Source organism: Accipiter gentilis, chromosome 19 (genome assembly GCF_929443795.1).
Source record: "Accipiter gentilis chromosome 19, bAccGen1.1, whole genome shotgun sequence".
NCBI classification, from domain to species: Eukaryota; Metazoa; Chordata; class Aves; order Accipitriformes; family Accipitridae; genus Astur; species Astur gentilis.
This window is the reverse complement of record NC_064898.1, coordinates 1,946,811-1,969,267: the sequence shown is the minus strand read 5'-3', so window position 1 is coordinate 1,969,267 and position 22,457 is coordinate 1,946,811. Positions and strand designations below refer to the sequence as shown.

The 22,457-nt window shown below is 41.5% G+C and overlaps 2 protein-coding genes across 6 annotated transcripts in view; both read right to left on the bottom strand.

Annotated features, from left to right (window-relative positions):
* Positions 1–22,457, bottom strand: part of SPART (spartin) — a 338,589-nt gene that overhangs the window by 17,899 nt on the left and 298,233 nt on the right. The gene's annotated exons all lie outside the window — the stretch shown is intronic.
* Positions 1–22,457, bottom strand: part of DCLK1 (doublecortin like kinase 1) — a 247,869-nt gene that overhangs the window by 13,628 nt on the left and 211,784 nt on the right. For 2 of the 5 annotated variants that reach the window (XM_049822759.1, XM_049822763.1), the window contains 6 exons: positions 21,715–21,861; positions 16,712–16,845; positions 15,956–16,033; positions 15,210–15,306; positions 13,224–13,304; positions 6,388–6,501 (listed from right to left, as the gene is read on the bottom strand). In XM_049822759.1, coding sequence (XP_049678716.1) covers positions 6,388–6,501; positions 13,224–13,304; positions 15,210–15,306; positions 15,956–16,033; positions 16,712–16,845; positions 21,715–21,861 — 651 coding nt within the window. Of the gene's footprint in view, positions 1–804; positions 879–4,756; positions 5,015–6,387; positions 6,502–13,223; positions 13,305–15,209; positions 15,307–15,955; positions 16,034–16,711; positions 16,846–21,714; positions 21,862–22,457 lie in introns of those variants that run through there. The other 3 variants (XM_049822760.1, XM_049822761.1, XM_049822762.1) reach the window with 3 other exon arrangements.

Genomic DNA, 22,457 nt, shown 5'->3' with positions numbered 1-22,457 from the left:
GGAGGTGCGGGGGCCTTGCGTGGGCTATCAGACCTGGATCCCTCCTTGCCCCCACTCCAGAACAACCCCCTCCCGCCCAGAGCCCCATCTGATCATACAGGTTAAGCCAGCTAACGACAACCCTGGCACAGTTACACGATGAAGAAAAATATAGTCAAAAGACTCATGCAATATTTAAAAAAATCAAATCAAAACAAATAGGTATCGGAAGGGTTTTAAAAAGAAAAGAGAAAGAATGCATTGTTAGAAACACAAGCTTACCGGCACATACAATGCATTGTATTTCATTGAACTTGGGAGAGTTTCTACGGACCGTGTTATATAAATGCATTGTTCAATCTAAGGTAAGGATTGTGTTTAGTGGGTTTAAAATGACAGTATATAGCTCCACATCTCGCATGGAAAAAGAGGAAAATATATGCTGAGAGCCTGTTGCTGCTCCGTGTGTTTCCAACCAGGAGCGCAGGGGAAGCAGATGCCTTAACAAGCAATAGGGAGGGGGAGGGTGCGTACTTCAGCATATCCAGTAGATTTTCTATATACACTGTCCTTTTAACTATAGGGGAATCGATACTGAGCATGTGCGATGGAGAGAAAGCTGGCGATGTGGGTGTGAGGGATGGGTGAAGAAAGGGAATGAGGGGGTGTGGCATCTCAATCAAGATTAAAACGAAACTGATAAAGCAGCATATGGACCGGATAACAAATCAAAAAGCATGTTTATCCACTGAAGGAACTGGTTAATGGAGACTGCCAGCACGTTGCCATGGAAACACTGACTGTTGGCGCTGCACCATCTCATACCTTATCCAATACATTCCTGGTTGTTGGTAGTAGTCCAAAGACCCTGATCTCTTGATGGTAAACCCGTGGTCCAGCTGAGCAGAGAGAAACGGGGCAACTCAGTGGATCGACATTAGGCTAAAGAATTCAGACTCCAGAGCAAGCTGTTCCTTATTTAGTGCATATTTACTGTTTTCACTTTCAGAAGGCACTTATCTAACATCCTAGAGCTACGTACCAGAGACGAAAAAGAAAAAAAAAAAGTAAAGAAATAAAAGGAGAAAAAGATACTAACTCTAGATTCGGTCTTGCTAAATTAGAAGCCAATTTATTCAAGCTAAAATGGAGTTTGTGAAATAGGTTACTTAATGCATAATGCATTCATTTGAAAGTCTGACAAATATCTTGTTACCTCCAAAGACAGAAGTGCCCTTTTAAGTTGCACATACCAGTAATGGAAAATTATCTTTTGCAATTAAACTGAGAGGTTTAATAATTTAAAAAGAAAAAAAATTGCAGTGCAACCATCACAAGGAGCAGGCTAGACAGACTACACAAGGCTTAAATTAGACTGCTTCATAATCATGGAATGTGTAAAGATGAAAAGAATCAGGTTTTGATACCCCATCAATCATGGTAATTCATTTCTAAAAATGCGTTAACCTTGGAGAGTAGGACTACTCAGAGCCATGAATAACATTGTTTATCATTTCAGCTTACACCTCATGCTCAAAAAGATAACAGTACAAAACTATTCAGTTTAAAATTGCACCAATTAAAGTCAAAATGGAAATGAACTTAACGTTGTGTCCAGGGAAGCGTGCTCATGATATTACTTAAGGAATACAGATCTTTTAAGTTTAGTTTATCATTAGCAGAATCATGTGCATAGGAACAAAGAAAATGTGTTGTTTTCTCTAAGCCTTCTGTGCTGCACTAACAGACGGTGGAGACATCATTTAGCCGAGTTAAATAAAATTTTAGGGGAAAATATCTTGAGGGAGACACTCTGCCCGCTTTAGAATTGTTAGTTGCGATGATTTTCACATTTTGCCCTATAAAGAGAAAAGGCCATTTTGTGCTTCAATAAGAGCGTGGCATATATTTCCAATACTGATGACAGTTTCTAATTTTAAATTCAGAAAAGCAGCTCAACACATTTCCAGTTACCAACCACTTCGAGGGTAGCTAGGAGCTAACTGCAAATTTAAATTTTTCTTGATGACTCCCCTGCAAGTGTGGAATTTAATAATTTATTCCATTTTGTTAAAACAATGCCGCTTTCATCTTATTTAGAATTATTTAAAGGACGTTTCCTGTTTAAAACCATGAGAACCTTGTACCTAGAGTTAATTTTCTGTTGGCTTAACTACACTGGTCTACTATTGCCATCTACTGGCTTCCTAGTACGCTGCACATAAAATACACAAAAGGGATGTCTTCAAAAGCAGATAAAAAAATATCGCCCTCCAAGCGATAGCTAAAAAGTCATGTAGAGAAAATGGGGAGAGTTGCTTCCTAGCACGAGCCGAACCAATTTCGTGGGTGTGGAAGCCCTGCCGTGAGAAAGCCGGCGGTGGACGATGATCCCCGGACAACACGGACAGGAGATGGGAGGTGACAGCAGAGGCACGGGTTCATCTTTAAGCCAAGCAAAACTCACAGACTAAACTTGGCTTCTCTTCCACACCGCCCAAGAAATCCCGCCGGTAAAAATGCCACTGTGGCATTCGTAATTTTATTTTAAAATCGGCAGCAAGCAGGGCAACGACCCACCCAGAAGATTATCATTAGTCTTTTCCTCTGTCTTAACAATGGCAAAAATACGAGCACAAAAGTGACAACATACAGGCAAAGCTTTAACACTTCAGACAAGAACACAAACTAAACAATGCTGGGTTCATACAAGGGAGCACAGCGCACCTCTGGATTGCAGAAGCATTCCTAAAAAATGATTTTGGCTCCTGGTCACTTTAGCCACTGTCACTAAAGCCCAGAGGGCACGGCCACAGGGTACTGTTTTGTGGCCAGAGGGAAAAAAAAAGGGATGACATCCCTGCAGAAGTGAAGGGAAAAATCTATTCCCAAATTTTAACAATACTATTTAGTAAAAGTCTGGGTTTATGTTTTTACTGCATATCTTTTAGAAACACCATCATGGAACTACAAAATACGGTTCCTGATGGAAGGCTGTATGAAAAACCAGATCCTGCAAATATTTTGGCACATGCTTAACAGCACCGCGGCCATTCCGACACAGAGCAGAGGGGCACAGTGTCTGCTCCAGTGCCTACGACAAGAGTTTAAGAACAGGGCAAGTCAAGTGATCTTTCTCCTACGTACCCTCCCAACCGCAAGCAGTGTTTTTTAGGGACTTGTTAATTCTCTTGCCGCTTTAAAAGCTAGCTCTCCAATTAAAATTTTGCTGGCAAAGCTATGTTCGTTTAAGGGAATTTTTTCCCAGCCGACATAGTTATTATGCTGGCAGAACTTTTAATGATGTATTAATGTATCAACAGAAAAGTCTCTTTGCCTGCATAGTTAATTTTGTTTGAGGAAATATCTTCTGCTACGTCAGCAAAGGAACTACTTTGCTAGGCATACACAACACATTCGTTATCGTAGTTTGTCCAAACTGACAAATCCTTTCAAACGTGGACAAACTTGAAGTCTGGACACACGCACGAGAACTTGTAGGATGTCTCTGCCCTGAATGGTCAGAGACGACTTTTACTGAGGATTACCACATCAGCAAAGCAGACGTAAGTCTGAACCAAAGGAGTCAATAAAATGTACTTGGACATGGCTGAAGGAAGCAGTAGCCACAGTAGACGTATGTAAAATACACGTGGCTTCAAACATCCTCCCGGTCAAGCTGACCGCAAACACATCTTTAGGAACTCAGTTTTCATATTATAGTTTTAATTGGTGCATATGATAAATACTGCTTGAGATCTTTGAGGTGTGTTACTTCTTACCACCAAAGAAAACAGGCATATAACATCATACCAGTGTGAGGACAAATTAAGAACTAAATACCACAGATCAGCTATCTCTGTACACAGAGTTATAAAACTCAAAATAATGCTAATATTTATCTTTTATACTATTAAGTAAGCTATATAAATATATGCACATATTAACACATTTTCACAAACACACACGCAGACACAGATGTGTTATATAATATATAGAAGGCATCTCTATATTATATACACAAGCACTCTCTCAAAAAGTTACAGTAAACATACAGGCAGGCACAATAAACCAGTATTTTTTTAGAAAATACACTTAGTGCACATCTTTAGTGCTGAACAATATGTTACAGCATCTGTACATACTTTGAAAGTTCTAAATGTAGAGCAGTCTTTGTTAATAAGATTTACTTCTATGATATTTGAGATTGCACAGTTAACGGAAGACTCCCAAACATAAAACCCTGATGACATCCATGTCAAATGTATACTAAGTATGCTTTCAAATGCAGAAACTACTATTAAAGGCTTTGTTGTTTTGCTTTTGGCTTTATTTTACTTATTAAATTAGTTTTGAAGAAAATAAAGGTAAATTATTCTTAAAATCAAAATTACCTAGCTTTCTGGAACATTACCAAAAAGGTCTATACTTCCCCACCTCTTCCAAGTTTTTAGAAAATAATTGACACAAGCTAATCAAACCACCTTCTGAGTTTTGTAAAATTATTCTAAACATTTCTACTTTATGGGCCAAGTTGCAGGGTTAATCGTGCCAAAGTATGGTCTTCACCCATAGAGACGATCACTAAAAATAATCTGTTAAATTTCCAAACACTAAAAAATAAATAAAAGCCATTAAAAATGTAATTAAACATATACTTTTTTTTTTTCCTAATGTATAAAGTTTTGCAGTGGAAAGATTCACTACAGTGCCTTTTTCATTACTCAAGTGTCAAACTGCTGTAAACAATTCCTAAGCAGAGCAGCTGGGGCAAAGAAAAAAAAAGAGGAGGGTGGGGAAATTAAAAACATAAAGGAGGCGAGGGATGGATGAGGACAGAGGCATCATTTCTCGCTTTTAAGCTTTGAAGTCATTAGCATGGAGGATCTGAGCAGTAATTCTCATGGACAAGCGTGCTGGCAGTCCATTCGAAAGGAACACGGTTTCAGCTAGTCTATACAGAACATACCTGCATTTCAGATGAGCAATGGGTATGTGATGTTTTAGTTGTGGGAGAGCTGTTGCAGTATTATTGCTTAAAAATGAAAATAAAGAAATGCTGACTATGTTAGCTGATGACTGAGAAAATCTAGGAAAAGCATGAGGAACAACTTGCTTCCATGTTGAGGACGTTCAGGGTTGGAAAGAGTAAAGAAAAAATGTGAGAGAGGCACAGCTTGAAATTTTAAGTACTTATACCCAGTAACTTTGAGAGAGTATCCGTTTTGCTGCACAAACAGTTCACACCTGTGAGCCAGATTGCATGTGCTGAGCTGAGTTTACTTCATGCTGATTTAACTCACCACTGGAGGGGCTGAGCTGAGAAACATGAAAGTGGAAACAGTACAAGAAAGTGTACATGTGCAGTCACACCACCTGCAATTTATGGAAGCTGGGAATGAACACTGAGTAATCTGATATGGGAATGGTTATGTTTAACGTGTCACTTATTTTTAGTGACTATTTGGAGCGTTAACATTACCATGAGTAATAAAGAAAAGCTTACAAACACAGGCAGATGTATCAAAAAGTGTGAAGGATGTGCATGTTACTCTTCAATGGCATATGAATAATTCCAAAATACACTGAATATATTCTGTGTGCATGTATATCAAATACACATGTTCATTTTGGGGGAAAAAATACATACGTATGCGAAGTATGCTACACTGAGGATGCCACTGAAACCTCAGTACAGCTTGGTCAAAAGTTTGGTCAAGCTTGGTTTCAGAAGCTCCGACACGTTCTAACCTGGAAGGCCTAGACTGGAACTGCAACGTGACAGAAGGCAGCAAGGAGCTCCGTTAAGTCTTTACCCAATTAAGTCCTTCTCCTCCTGCCTAAAGGGAAGCAGCTTGCGTGTGGCGGTACAATAAAACGCGGCTGCTCCGCTAAATCTGAAGTGGCTGGTCTCGTACCAGCCACGAAGGCAGCAGTGAGGCATCACAGCTCTCTTCGATGTCTTCGGAGAAGAGAAGCTTAGGCTGCCGCACAGATTTTCTGTTACGCTTTTGAAGTAATTTCCATTTTAAAGTGCTGCTGTCCTTCTACGACAACCTCTGTGTGGCCTCAATAAATGTGATGATTATGCTGCCAAGTAAAATGTCATGATCCCATAGTTCAAATTGGTGAATCTCCAGTGGAGTGAGGTCCACTGATCTTCTGGTAAAATGTGGAAATGTGTGTACACTTGTATCTCCTAGGGCTGTTAAATAACAATGTGACTCACAAGGAGAATCAATGGTGAAATTGTGCAGAACACCAGTCTAACTACGTTTATAGTAATTAAACACCAGAATTATCTAAACATTAACCCTCTCCGGTTTCTTTTGGTGGCATTTCCTAAACACACACTGTCTTGGGGGCACATAAATTCAAGTGTTTCGGCTGTGTATTTCAGATGCTTACTGCTATGACAGAAACTCCAGCTGCTGTGCTGTTCGGTTTAGGGCCTGTGTTGAAATGCTTCTTTATCTTCCCAGCTACTGAGAGCTGATGTTCATTCTCTGGAAGGCCATCGTCCTGCAGAGAAATAAAGCAAAATAAAACTTCAGAGAGAAAAGGCGAGATAAAGAAATCGCGAGGCGATTCTGATAGCACCTGTCAATATAGAAAAGTTTGCAAGAAGTTTGTAATGAAATATGGGTCAATCATTGTCTCCATCAATATACCTAAGGTATCTATAAGATGAACACCCTATTATGTCACAAACCAGCCTCTCTCTTCTTCCATACCCAATATCTTCCTCGCAAAATTTAGGTAATGTTGATTAATAATAATTGTTAAATATTGTATTATTCTTTCTACCATGTCTTAACTACCACTGGCCAGTTTGCTTATTTTTAAGTCCATACTACCACTGGCCAGTTTGGTTATTTTTAAGTCCATTCACATGTCAAAGCTTGATAAGCTCAGACCTGTTTATGATTCTGTTTACTCATCGCACAGATTTAAAGCGAACGACCTCAAAAGCAGAAAGCGCCCAAGAGATTACGGAGACCAGAGGCCCTGTTTTGGCAGGACGCAGGAAAAGCTCTCCAAAAGCCTCAAGAGACACCGACGAGGCCCTTGTCTTGCCGTAAAGGTGACAAACTCGGGGGCTATGGGGTCGGGTGAACGTTGCGGCCATGGCGAGCCCCGCGGCGAGGAAACCCTGGCAAGATGGGAGCGGAGACGGACCCGCGTTCTTGCTGCCGTGCGCTCCAAGCGAGCTCCAGCCCCGACGCCGTGCGGATGGGCTCCCGTGGCAGAGCAAACCTGCCCACCCGCGCCCAGGCACGCAGGCGTCCTCGACGCTGAAGCGAAGCCCGAGCAGAAAGAAAGGAGCCTGCAGTTGCGCGCAAGGCAGCGGGTTTGAATTCAAGCCCGGGAGAAGAAAGGAGGGGATTTTTTAGAAATTTTAAATAAGATCCTTATGCCTGGAAAAAAAGTGCAAAAAGCCACCACGCGGTGAGACTTCCCCACTAGCGCGATATGCAGGATTTCAGGTGACAATGTGCAGAATAGGCAGAACGTGCAGGATATCAGGTCACTGGCCATCCACAGTGGTCATCCCAAGCTGGTACCGCATGGTATGTGTGGCTATCAACAGTTGAAAAAGTTCTTAAATTCCACATAAGCAAAATCCTCGCAGAATACAGGCAAACAAAAGACCAGATCAGAACACAGAGGGATGATAGACACTTTTTTCCCTGGCTTTGCAGCAATTCTGCGTGCACTCAGAGAGTTACAGAGTTGCTGCAGTAAATCATGAGTTCAGTGAGCATGTGGGAATTTGAGGGAGGTTGGTTAGGGTTTGTTATTTATTTAGCTTGGGGAGTTTGTGTTTAGAGATCCCTCACTCACCCCTTCACAAAACGTTTCAGCTGGCAAAATATGGTCAAGTGCACACAGCTGCAAAACACAAACCAAAACAATACAACCCAGTAGCTGATTATTGTCTAGCACCGGGGAGTCTTGGCTTGGTGGTATATGACCCCTAAAAATAACCTGCTTTCCGCTGACCTTGCCTTTCCCAGAAGAAAGCTGGTCTGTAAAGTGAACTCTTCTTCACTAGAGGCGGCGGGGGGGGGGAAACAATCATTCTCTTGGCTTTCTGGACAGGAAAGCATGCCAAACGTTCATGTCGTCTTGTCAAAAGACTAAATTACGGAGAAGACAACAGTCACCAAGACTGTGGTAATATTTTATTGGTGAAGCACCACACCCACAGTTCCAGTGGCAACACGCCAGAGACACGTAGTTTGGGCTCCAGCTTTTAGATGAAATATCTTCCAGCTCAATTTAAGATGCAGCTCAGGGATATATGAGAATTACTCTATTGTTATTAAATTTTCTTACTGCTGTTGGTGCTACCTGGTGTTTAGTAGTTATCTTCTGTTTTGTTCCAACATGCTTTATAAAGAGCTAATATATATTAGCTGGCTCCTGGAATCACTTCAGCCAACAATAAAATAGATAGATACTGAGGGTGAGAGATGACAGCTGTTTAACTACATACAAAACAGGCTGCTCTGCAGTTTAAAAAGGCAAGAAGTGAAAAAAACCCCATCAGATTCACCAGAATCAGCAGGGTAAGATGTAGAATTGGAGAACAGGCTAAACATTGCTGACAAGAATTTCATCAGGTTGCTGTAACGGGAAGGATGTCAGCCCCCAAAAAGATTAACTGTTCCTTTCCCCAGTTTTAACCTTTTGCTGTAGGAACTACTTCTTGCAGTGGGTTAGGATCACGGAACTTCATCTCAGCTTTAGCAATCAGGACGAGATCTTTTAAAGATGACTAGTGATATTTGGTGCTCAACTCTGGGAACTGTAAAGGGTCACGAGCTTCAGAAAACGTGGACTGCTGACACTCTGAAAAAAGTACACTCCTGAGCGCGTCTCAGAAGTTGAGCTGTCAAAATCCTTTGACAGTTTGAAAACTCTGGTCCAGAATTTGAGTTGTCACCTGGACAATGTAAACTGCTTGGGATCTTAAGATACATTTTTTTATTTTTATCAACCTCTACAATATACCTTTCATGGTCTGTTTGCAAGAAATCAAAGGAAAAAAAAAAAAAAAAAGAGGCAGAGGGTCTTGGCATTATTTGAGAAATTAATAAACACTGTTTTCATGTTTGCACTGTTCTCTATAGCAGGAGACATCACCCCTCAAAGAAAAAAGAAGTGTTAAAAAGATGGAACGAAGTTCAGGATTCCCAGACTCCTACTGCACTGAAACACTCAGATCCATTTCACAAGCCAGTTACAAGAGCTTTACTTTCCAGGTCTAAAAGCATCAGATGAATAGGTCATTATATAAATAACAGCAGAAAATTACAGCAAATAGAAGTGCTGGAAAAGCTTTTGGACTCTGTTTCCTTTAAGGATTACAGGGAAATTTTTCTTTGGGCAGTGTCCTAGGGTGTAACCAAAAGGAGTGCAGCTGCCAAATAAGAAATGTCTTTTTAAATTAACTTCCTTACAAATGTTCAGCTTATTACTATTTACCGCTTGGTTATTCATTTCTTTTGCACACAAATTTCCAAGGCAGACATGGTTAAGGAAATATGTAAAAGCTCCAGTTTCCTTAATTCTTTTTAGGCTGGTGTGTGCCATCTTGCTCATTCAGCAACAACACACCACATTTTATACTGATTATTTTAACAGAGAAGGATTTACAGAATGCAATCCAATCCCTTCAGCATTCATAGCTCAGTGCTGTATTGGGAAATATTTACTACTTATACAACAAAAAGAGAGTAGGTTTGTCCTGTAACTTGTATAGTATAATTCAGGTTATCAATATCGTCGATGTTTAAAATGCCAGACCTCAAGCTGCCAGCCTCTTTTGTAATTCTTTGGCTTTGCAAAGATTTTGAGCAGGTAAAGGAAAGAGCTGGGGTCCCTGCAGGGGAAGTCTAAACTGATGGATTTGTTTCCAGGTCTAAGTGTACTGCATAGGAGAGATAAATCCAAATAAACTAAATGGAGGGGGCAAGGAACTGCTGCTGAATTGCATTTAGAATTCAAGATCTCCATCTGTGGCAGTGGCACATAGCCAATATCTTTTCAGGTTCTGTTTTTTTTGAATTGAAACCAGCTGGGATATTATTGACATAGGAACTGCTTTACTGGTCTGACTCTGACCATAACAAGTTTTGCAGTTTCCAAGAGGATTCCAGCTATTTTTATAGCAAAAACTGAAACTGAAATGAGGGTTGGCTCCTACTGAAACTGTCAAAGCACATTCCAGGAATCTCAGCAATTTACCAAGTAATCACATAGTAAGCAGCTATAAAGTAGAATGGTTATTTACAATCTACAAAATGGTTTTATACAGTGTAAGCAGTTACAACACTTCGATCAAAGGTTTGATCAAAGAGAGAAAATGTTTCTTAAAATTGTCGAAGAAAACACATGCCTGCTTTTCAAGCCAGCTGTCCCATCCAGTATTTTAGCTGCAAGTTTACCACTCTATGAATAGCTTCAAAACCGAAATAAGAAAAGGGATGTCAAGTCCAGCATCTGATGCCATGGAAAAGTATTTAAAGAGGTTATCTGTGAAAAGGGAGTGTTAGGTGAAAACTCCATGTGTCATTTCTTCTCAGAAAGACGGTATTTTACGAAAGTTGCAGACAATTGCTCAGGTAATTACGACACAGAGGTCGCAGAGCCTTTCATAAACAGGTATGAGTATATGAATTCCCTGTCCTGAAGCTGGGAAAATGAAAGCATTTTTATGAAAGCGTTTAAGCACCTGTTTCAACTCAGCCATGTTCTTATTTCTCCTGAAGTGAACTAGGATTTTAGTGCCATCTAGTTAATTTTCTGCCTAATATTAAGCGCTTCCATGTGTGATGCCTTGAAATTGGAGCGACCTTTGGAACGTGCTCAAGCACTTTCCTGAACTGGTCCAAGTGCTGGCTTTTCTCCTTCCAGAAAAAATATCTGGAGGATACATAAGAGAATTCAAAAGAGGTTTAGATCTGCGTTATGAACTATCGTTAGCCCATTGCTGAAGACAAAATACTGGTTCATCTCAGTTGCTAAAAGCAGCAATTGGACAGAAAAGAAGAAACCACAGAACTGTTGTGGAATATGTGTTTCGCTTATTTATGGACAGAACTGCTACAGGTTTTGATTGCAAAGAATTATAATCAGCACAAAACTACAAGCAGTGCAGCAGAGCTAGACCAAACGTGAATTGAACACAGAATCTTGTTTCCAACAGCGCATCGTAGTCACTGTTCATGAAATATTACATTTAACAAAGACAAGTAGATCTTGAACTTTCCCAGGTATATCCTCCAGTTTCTGCCAACCAAGTATTTAAGCACTTTTTGAGACGTGAGTTGTGTCCAGACCACCACACTTAATAGGCACCAACGGGTTCATCCTCCAAAAACGTACCAAACCCTCTTTTGAATCCATTTATACTTGGCCTCTACAGCATCCTCTGGCAAAGGGCTCCCCATTTTAACTTCCTGCACAGAAAACCCAGGAATTTGCCAGGGTGCTTCAGTAACCACGGCTTGGTTAGTGGAGCTCTGGAGCGCTAAAAGACTTCAGCCCCAGCCCCTTTCCCCAGCCTTCCCCACGAGCAGGCAGGAGCGAGGGCAGGAGCGGACCCTCGTCTCGCCCGCACACGATCACCATCACGTTGCCGACAGAGCTGCACCTCTTCTTCTTAATACAGCGCGCTAAAATGGCTTTCTAAAATACATCACGGTGTAACCGAAGCTAAAAAAAACCCCCAAACCAAAAAGGCGTCCGGGGGGAGAACTGACAGTTCCAATGTATTTTTCAAAAAAAGAGGAAGATTAGCGGCCACGTCCTTTAACGTGGTGTAAAGAAGCGATGTGTTTCAGTAACCTCAGCAGCAGCGTGCAGACCGCCGCTGCGGGCGACCCGGCCGCTCTGCGGCTTCCGATCGGTCACCTCCATCTCCTCCTCAGCAGTGCTCCAGAAATCCCACCTCTCCTCCTCCCGTGGGGGCAGACAGACACCTCAGCCACCAAAAGTCATTATAAACTGTGACAGAACACCACGTGCAAGGACGGCACCTGGCACCAAAGAAAATTAATATTTCAGCTGCTTGAATGTCAACTTAAAAATGAAAAGATTTTCCGCAGACATTGTCCGGGATCCTTGCACTCTTCATACACTGCAGAAGTGCTCTGCATGATAATAGCATTTACAATAAAAAAAAAAGAAAATGGTTTGGGCAATAAGGAAGCGCCAAAACTAAAGCATATACTTGGTAAACACCTAACTGGTCACCACTATTCTGGGCTATATGGAGGACACTTTCATTAAAAAAGATTAACATTTGAGGTTAGTGTATATTTGAATTTTTAGAAGAGTGGTTTAGAGAGAAAAAGATTTTGGGTACAGCAGCTGAGGGACCAAACAGTATTCCAGGGAGGGCTGCACACTCAGACTAGCAACAAACAAAACAAAACATCATTTCTTCCTCCTTTAAATTTTTTTCTCTGCTCGTCCCAACTGTATTTCTTTTCTCAATCTTCCCTTCTGAATTTGAATCTGGATTTTCTCCAATTTTTCTTTCTTGTCATCCAAATATTTTAAGACATATCAAATAGTCTGAAATAATCAACAAATATTAAGTAGTGTCCTTGTCTCAACATTAATTAAAGACAAATCTCTATTCTCTGCCAGATTTATCCGTATGCCACCTCACTGACTACCACTTTTATGGCAAATGTCAAGTCGCTTAGAGACAAGCCAGGATACATAAATAGCTATTTCATGGTAACTCAGATTAAATGGATATGGCTGCACATAAATATATGTATATTTCAACGTCAGAAGCTAAATATGATTCTAAAGGTTTCCCTGTTTCATGCCAGATCAAGTAGGCTTAACACTGTGGACTATATTTCAATAGCTCTTAATCATGGCTGTCAGATTTTTGAGTCCATCTGATTTTAGGAGAGCAAAATGTGTCACTGAACCTGCAAACTGATTGTTAGAGGTATAAATTTGTCAAGTGTGGTTGAGATTTGTTGAAAACCTGGCCCAAAATATTTCAGAGAAATTGTAGCTGTGCATGCATAAAACAATGAATACTCCAAGGTATGCTTGATACACTAAACCAGCCTGTAACCCAGCTTATTTCCAGTTATCTCTGTGGCATTTTTAGAATCTGCTGGCTCCAAAAGGGCATAGAAAGGACTTGACAGAAAAGAGCTCAAAGGTGCCAAAGTACTAGCAGCATCTACAAGCCTGAAAATACTTACATTAACCCATGGATGCTCAAGAACTTGCAAGGCTGAGAATCGCAGATCTACATCTACTTGAAGCATCATTGTGATAAGTTCCTGAGAAATGGAATACTGGGTCAAATTTAAAGAACACTTTTAAAGAACAAATCAACATTTAATTCACTAAAGTGCTCTTCAACTGATTATGTAAGGGTGCTCCAAGAGAGAGTGAACTACCAACTGCAGAAACATATTAAAATTATTAAAAAAAAAGAACTATGAACTGCTGAACTTCAAGCTGAACTTTTAAATCAATATCTAACAGTACCTTGAAAAGCTAGAAGACAGTTCTGAGTTACAGTTCTGTAGCCACTGTTTAAGAGAAAAGCACTTAATACATAATGTACAAAACAGATGGTTGCATGAAATTAGGTTAGCTTCCCATTAAGAAAAAGCCAATTCCTCTGTAGGAAAAAAGCCAGCAAATCTCGAATTTTACTTTAAGCTCTTGTACAAATGACATAGAAGATATTAAAAAAAACCCCAAACAAACACTTAAACCCATCATTTTTCACCCTCTGATTTTCTCTGAAATTACCTAGTTCTCAACTAGCATGCAAATAAACATATATCTAATTCCACCACTGAGTGGAGTGCACAGAAAACAGGTTGGCAGTATGACAGCAAGTAAAGGGGTATCACCAAAGACCGAAGTTAATAATTCTTAGTGGCAAGGAGAAGTTAAATGAATAGGCTAATGCTTCAAGACAGAAATTTTAGACTGAACTATTTGGAAGAACTAGTTTCACAGGAGAACACCATTGGCAAAGGACTTGCAGAGTTCTCATTAATGATGGTATGAAATAGAACCTGCTACAACACAATGATGTGGTTTAGAGGACTTCTTCCAACTCTATGACTGTATCTCATTCGTTAACCTCATTAGTTAACAGGCTAAAACGCTAGTCCTAATCGCCGTCCACATATCTGAAAAAGCAGGATGTAACTCTCCAAAGAATGGAGATTCAGAACGTAGAACGCTGTCTCGTGACCTGCATCCACCTCCAAATTTCATATTTTTTTTTGTGATTAATTAAACACTGTCAGACTGAAAGAAAGAGGAAGATGGTTTTGCCTGAATTTGCCTTACAGGCTACAGAAGTAAATTGGCAGAAATTAAGCACTTATCTACAGGATGACCATATGAATAGCTTTATGTTTTGGCTTTCTTTTTTTTTTTTACATACACATATGTATTCTCTCTCTCTCTCTCTCTCTCTCTCTCCACATGACTATAGTGAATACCAGACCCCTAGAAAATCTATGAGTTAAACTGTTGTTCCAGTGTGCTAATGAGAGTTAAAAAACTTGATTGGCTCTGCAAGTATAATGAACTCTGTCAGGATCTGTATCTGAAAAGGCCCCTATCTGCCTTAGCACACCTCAAGCTCTACCTCCTTTGTGCCACGTGCCAAGAGGCTACGGCCCATGAACCGGTGGCCAGAACGAGTCTGTACTTCATACCACGCTGACAACACTAAGGGGTCACAGGCAATGCGAGGCGAGGTTCTTTGACAGAAAGAAACAACAGACATATCATCTAATGGGATTATCAAGGGGAAAACAGACTCCCTATAATATTATTATATAATATTCAAAGGCTCCAGGTTGGTACCCGGTCCCCATCATCAGTACATATAAAGCGCAGTCCCAGGGAGCTTAGAAGCTAAGAAGTGTAGGTCAAGCAAAGTTACTTAAAATTTTTCTTGATCAGTAAGGGCTGCTGGTGTCTCTGTTGTGTGAGACATCATATGGAGACGGGGTCCATTTCAGAACCACCTGGAGTCTAACAGACAGACAGCGATCAAGTGGCAACACACTTGGTGACCCAGAGGAATTTACAGGTGCAGCAGGAGATGCGTGAGACATGCCAAATACAGCACTGTGAAAGAACAACATGCGTTGGCTACTGGCATGGGGAATAATACTGGAGAAGAAAGCATCGTCAGCTATAAACCCCACCTTTGCAGAGTCAGAAACGTTGTCCCAATATGGAGATGGAAAATCCACCTGTCCCATCAAGATCTGATCAAAAAGCACTTCTTGGTCATCTCCACTTCTGTAAAGTAGAAACCAAACAAAAACAACAACAAAACCCACAAAGAAATTATTTCCAGAGCTGGTTTCAATAGGCTTCTTGAAATTGCTTTTAACTGGTGATCACTTAGTATGCTTTTGGAAGCTGTGGATTCCCCCCAAGCACACAACCACGGGTGTGAATGGTGAGATCATAAAACAAAGTGCATTTGGTACATTCTTTCTGAGGTAACCTGCTTGTCTTTAGGATTGTCAACAACTTTGCAATTACTCTGAGGAGGAGAAAAGATCTGACGTGTCCTTATTAGTGGCTTACATTTTAACTACCATTTACTGACCACAAAATATGTTGTATTTAGTCCATGAAAAAAGATGCTTATTTCACTGTGTATTTTAAACATCAGGCAGGCAAAGGCACCCAGAACCCGTAAGGGAGACTCTGGTTTTGTAAAGCAATGAAGTTTAAACTAAAATAAACAAACGCGAGGCAGAGATTCTACAGTAAAATCACAGAAATTTATGGGGTTTGTGTAAATTACTGTGCAGAGCACAGGAAAAAAACAAACCCTACGAGCAGAGAACTTTTTCCAGTGGGAATCTCTGTGCTTAGTGCAAAAGCAGCACAGGGACCAATTCACAGAACAAGGATGGTTGAATAGATCAGTCCATACCCACGGAACGGAGGAAAACCACAGAGCAGGATGTAAGTAATCACACCCGCTGCCCAGATGTCCACCTTCAAGCCATATCTAGAAGTGTGAGAGACATGGTTAGAGACATCCGACTCCTATGAACTACAGCACAAGAACAGAGGAAACATTGTCAGAATTACTAATAATTTCTTACACATTCTCATCCAGACTTTCTCTATGTCCTACCTACCTATCTAATTCCGTTTTCAGATCTTTTTTTACATCTTAAAACTACATTAGATGAGAGTGTAGGAGTGCACAGAAGACGTGCTGTATTCTCGAGCCGGACTGTGATGCCTACCAACATGAAGCCTGCAATGGTGACACAGGCTGCTCAAGCCAGCAGGCATTTACTCTGTGAAACGAATCAGAAGAAGAGGACAGGGTGATAACATAATGAAGTTAAGTGAATGGTAACTAGCAGTCTCTGGGGACAGCTAAGAATTACTTTTATTGTATCTGCAAATGGCTAGTTACTAACTCAGTGTTAAGCTGAGAAGTTTGAGGCCAACAACTGGCAGAGGAACCTGACGTAACTCCAAAGTTGGCCCCGCTCTGGACAAGATAGCTTCCAGAGGTCCCTTCCAACAAAATTCTTCTATGAGCCATGATTCTGCACCATATCCAAGCAAAGGCAGCATAAAAATCGCAACTGCAAGAAGTCCTGTCTGGCACACTGGCGAGAACGTGCTCCACTGCGTACACATGAATGTATCATCACTAGAAGTGATTTACCCAGTTTCAGCAATGATTTCTGGAGCTACATATGTTGGGGTCCCACAAACAGTATACAGAGGTCCATCCACAATTGTTGCTAGGCCAAAGTCTCCCAGCTTCAGGGACTTGCTTCCATCTTGGTGTTCATAAACCTAAACCAGGAGGAAAATGCGAAGGTTTAACACAACACCATCAAGGTAACTACTATGTCATTTACTAACTGCCTGAAATGTTCCTTCTAATTTACACTCTTTTTTTAATCCTTCTCACCTACTTCTACTTACTTAGGTCTCTGCATGCTTTGAAAATTCACAGACAATTTGGACAACTTCCCTTGAATGCACTCAGGGTGTTTGGGAAAGACTTACCTCGCTACCTGGCCAACAAAGGAGATACTACTTGCTAGAAGCTAAAGCCCAGAAGCAAAGGTCTGACCTCCCAGCAGGGACATTCGTAGGTTCTCCCCACTGACAGCCAATTCACAGTGTAGGGATTCTGAGTTCATTCATTTCACCTGCGCAGAGCTTAAAGGCTTGCACAGGAATTTCAGCTTCTTAGATAACAGCGACTGCACGGATCGCAGCAACAGATTCTTCTCTGTGTACTGAAGTCACAAGATGCAAACCTGGCTGGACTATTTCACCTAAAAACACTGTCCTCTCCTTGGATGACTGTTAAACACCGATCAGTGTCTTAGTGGTATGTTACCATCATCATCGACAGACGTAGGTAGGGCTGTCAATAAGTATACATGAAAATCCTGCCTTAAAACATGGTCTTCACAGCAGCAGCATGATCTTCATGGGTTTTTATAGGTGCAAGGGGAGATTAAGACATAGTCACAAGAAAAAAAGCTAGAAACATCAGTATAAAATACACAATTTTAGAAGCTGGCTCAAAGCAAAAGAACAACCCCAAACCTGCAAACACTGAAAACTTACCAAAAAATGTGTAAAATAAAAGGGACTAAAATGTATCTAAATGAAACGCTAGACTGTGAGTCTTTCTTTAATCCAGCTGCTGGTTTGGGTTCTTGCTTCCCATTTTGAAATTGTTTATGACGCTATTTAATGTTGTTTACCACAACAGCACCTTAAAAAATGGAAACAGCCTACAGGAGGCCTTCTTGAAGTATATGTGCATCACTTTATTATTTTGCAACCCAAATCAAAGCTCCATGCAGGCTGGCTCACCACTAGCGATATCCCGAGAACAATTAGCACTAACACTGTGCAAAAATCAAATCCATCTTGACCAGCTACTCCTACATCAGAAATCACATTTGTCTACAACTGTTCGCAAAGGAAAATCCTACATTTTTTTCTTACAAAAATACAATAAATTCTACAACAGACGCTTGAACAGTTCACTTGGTGCAAAAAATGAAATCTTGAAGTCTCTCACCGCTGTTTGCTACAGATCTGCTATAGCTCATAATAATTAGTTATATTATACAGGTCCCCATTTTCTCCTTTGTTAAGTCATGTCTAGAGAGAAAACCCCTCTCTGTCCTGAATCCCTGCTACCAGGTGATACAGCCACAAGCAGACATTCAGAATACACAAAATTCTTCTCCTTTCCTTATGCTATTTTTAAAAACACAACTGGATCTTTAAGAGGACCAGCAATTTGATATGGATTCACATTTCTCTGCTACTAAGCCAGAAAAAAAAGACAGGCTTATAGAAAACCACTGGAAAAAAAGCAATTATGGTTTTATTAAAAACACAGATTGTTAAATACATCTGGTTCCTGAAACTAAAGAAAGTGCTCTCTGAAATGGCTGTAATAAATCTAATTTCAACAACAGTTTTAATTAAAGGCTAGAGACTAGAGCTTTAAATATTCATTTGCTGAAAAATGTAAAGTGTGCACTTAGACATCAAGAGCTGAATCCAGTCTAATTAGCAGCTCATATTCTATTTCATGCGGTTATCTTTTACAAGGCCCTCTCCGAGTTGTGTTAACCTAGTGAACATTCACAAGTTCCTTCCTTCAACACACTGCACCTTGTGTGACTCATATATCCTAGAAATTAATCATGGAAGAGGCTTGTTTGGCAATGTTTACCAATGCAGAAGGTTTGGTACTGTGCATTTTCTAGTATTTTGCCCCATCTGTTTCCAGGAATTACTTTCCTTGGAAAACTACTTCAGTTGACTTGTAAAACTGAAGAAAGTAACTTTTCCTCACCCTGTTATAACTCCATATAAAAAGGAGCCCAATGTGAAGCTGTGGTATGCTACTTGCCAGTCAAGGAATGTGAAAGATAATTTAACGCTCATGTTATTCAGAACACTCTATGAGTTCCACTGCATTTAAATACTGGAGGGCAATTAAAGAAATGGGGATTAGTGCAAATTACCCACTATGTAGTGCTTTCACTGTTTTAACTAAGCAATAAAACTGTGTAATTGTACAACACTAATTGAATGCAGCCACACATAATTGTGTGCCACCATATGTATCCTATTACTATAAAGACTGTCAGTATTTTCTAAGCTGCTCTTGTGATCAGTGCAGATGGCAACAGTCAGAGAATTTGTTCTCTAGGGTTTATTATGTGGCTATAAAGACATCCCATGACTTGACAAAATAAACGTGCTAAATAGCAGCAATTATGAAGAATGTTCCAATTAAAACATGGAAGACACTCTCTAGAGAACAAAACAAATGCTAAAAAATCACAGGTATTGGGCATACCCTAAACCCTTGGACAGTTGACTGTTAGGTGGGCTCTGCATGCCCTGAGGATAATACGCAATATTTGAGCACTTATAGAAATAACTGGTGTTGCACATAGGACACTGAGCCAGGTTCACACACACAAAGTTTATCAGCAGGGTCTGTAGCGGATGGCACACACCCGCTCTAAGCATGAAAGCTACTTTTTGGGGAAAAGGAAAAAAAACCAAAGGAGGTGAATGGGAAAGCTCTCCCAGGAGCCGGGAAGAGATGCAGTAAGGATGCTCCAGATGAGCATCCTCCTGTGGGTGCCCTCTCCAGAGCAGCGTGTTCCCTTTCACCCCCCGTATTTTTCCCGTAGTAACTCTATAGCTTTTGTCAGGCCTTGCTCATCCTCCCTCTCATTTTTTTCCTGCTAATGGGGCTGTTAGCCTTAGGGCATGTATTGGTCAGGGAAGATGCTGCTCCCCCTCCATGCCCCCCAAGTTAGCTGCTCTGCTTTGGGCAGGTCTGGTATAGGCTCCCCTAAAACTAAAGCTACAACCCACGGGTAGGAAAAGCAGCGGGGGGAAAGGGCCGATTCCCACACCGGTGGCCCGGAGAACCTGCTATAACAACACTACTGGGGTTTGCAGGTGTGAGACGGTGACAGTAATGGCGTGAAAGCAACACCACAAGAACAACAAGGGAAAAATACTGCCGTGACCACTTAGGTGAAGGGTTACAGAGCTACAAGCAAAAGGCGGGCTGCAGAGGGCAAGCTGAAGGTCTTTAGCAACGGAAAGGCTGACCCGGATGGCATTGTGCAACTGTTTTATAAATGCCACAAAAATAACCCTAACTGCGACCTTGTGACACAAGGAACTACCCATCGCATTTGACAGATAAGAAGATAAAAGTAGAAGGGTCAAGAGACGCTGAGGCCACAGACAGCCAATGCCAGAGGCAGGGTCAGCACTCAGGTAAGGCTGGTTCCAACGCACTCTTCTAAAACAGCGTTCGTTTTTTTCCAAGGACCTGACAAAGCTTAGAGAATTAATACAATTTGTGAATCAAATGCTGGCTTTTGAGGGTTAGGGTGCTGCAGTAGGTTAACTGCTGCATCCCCACTGCTCAGTATCAATATCAGTGTAGGACCTTTACATACGCAGAACACCAGAAAAATCCCTCAGAAACAATTTCAGCTGCAGCGCAAACACTGTGATCCTTCCTGGTAGCGGGTAATTACCAGAGACGGCTGGGCAGGCAGATCTAAACCTCTCCCTGTTGCCCCCACCTCCTGCCTACCTTCCTCTCCCCCCCCAAACTCCGCTCTGCCGTTGTCGGACTTCAGGCGTTTAGAGAGGCGGTAAGACAGCGCAGGGCAAGCCTTGCCCCAGCCCAGACCCTCCTGCGCGCTCCAAGCCCCCGCATGAATGAATCCCGGCTCGTGGCTGCTCTAACTTCTGCACGGGCTGCGAAAGGAGCCGCAATCATCGGCATCCAGGGAAACTTCCACCCAGCATGGTTTTAGCTGCTTCTGGAAAACAAGGGCAGGCTAATTCCTCACCCAGAGCTCTAAAGGCACCCGCCACTAGAGGAACCTCAGCTGTAAAAATCCCACTCCCTGGAAGTTTAGTGAGGTCTGCTTGAGTCAACTTTCCCATAAAGCCTCTTCGGTGTCAAGCAGGACTAAATGCACTAAGAAAGAAACCTATGTCAGCTGGAGAACACAGTTGCTGCATTCGAGAGCGCGCGATTCTCAGCAACGGCCATGGTATGTTTTCCACTGTCTTCAGTGGATAGGGCTCATACAAATCCAGTCAGGAAAAGGAAGATTTAGGCTGTCTGTTTGAGAAAGTGGTCTAATAAAAAGGATTATTTGGGATATGCAGCAGGGAAAGGAAGGACACTGCAGTTTCTTCCTGGCTGTGCTCTGACGTACTACACTACTAGGGCACAGCATTTACACCCACCGCGTTTGTAAAACTGAACTGCTGCTAATTACTCCGGCAGCTGCAGAAGTACAGAATAGTCTATTGACGCCAGAACACCTCTGTATTTGAGAAGCTTGAAATTATACTGCAGCTTACTAAAAGGTCACTTCTAGTGATCACTGGAACAACTCTGCTGCTGTGTCCTGGGGAACAGTCTAGACATCCCAGCTTAATTACTGTACTTTTTGTGATAGCCGTTATCCTTAGGAGAGCTTTACAGCGCTAAGGTTAAAATTGAAAGACCAATGACTTAAAAGACGGAAATAAACTTGGCGGGTGTGTGGAAGGAGGGAGAAGCGCAGACCTTCTCTCACACGCTTCCAAGTTATCAACAATACCGAAAGCTGAATCTTTACTTACCAGTAGGTTCTCCGGCTTGATATCCCTGTGGACAATGTTCAGGCTGTGAAGATATTTGATGGCACTGGCCAGATTGTAAAGCATCCCACTGGCATCCCGCTCTGTATATTTGTTGGTGGAAGTAATAGCATCAAAAAGATCTCCTCCCTGGAGCAAAACGACCATGGCATATGAGCAATACTGCTTATGAAATGACTGAAAAATTCAGGGCAGATCAAGGAGCATCATTTATAGAGGAGGAGGAGAAGGGAGGAGCAGTACAGTTTCCTTGCTGCTATAAACTAGGGGTACTGCGATGACATCCCCCATCATGGCAGCTGAACATAGCAGTAATTCAGAACCATTTGTCATGGCTTAGCTGGTCAGCCAAGAGGCCGGAGTCTCTCCTGCAAACGATTCCCACCTGCTGCTGCTTTTGTAACACGTCCAGCACTTGCCAACCTGTGTGCTCTGAGCCCCTCTTGCACATTTCTGGCATGCCTGCATACTTGCCTGTCACGATGCCGCATACCGACCCTTGCCACTCTTTATTATAATCACAAACAGGCTGACATCAAATTTTTGCCCAAAGCCTGACTGAGCTCCAGAAAGATGAGGGAACTCTGAGTAAAACTCAAACCAGCTACCTGTCATCACTGCTAGCCTATTTTAAAAGTCTGTTTCCATCTCATAAAACTTTGAAAATGTGGATTTTAGAAAGCTCTTTCTCTACACAAGAGGTGAAGTTTTTGGTAGTGTGATGC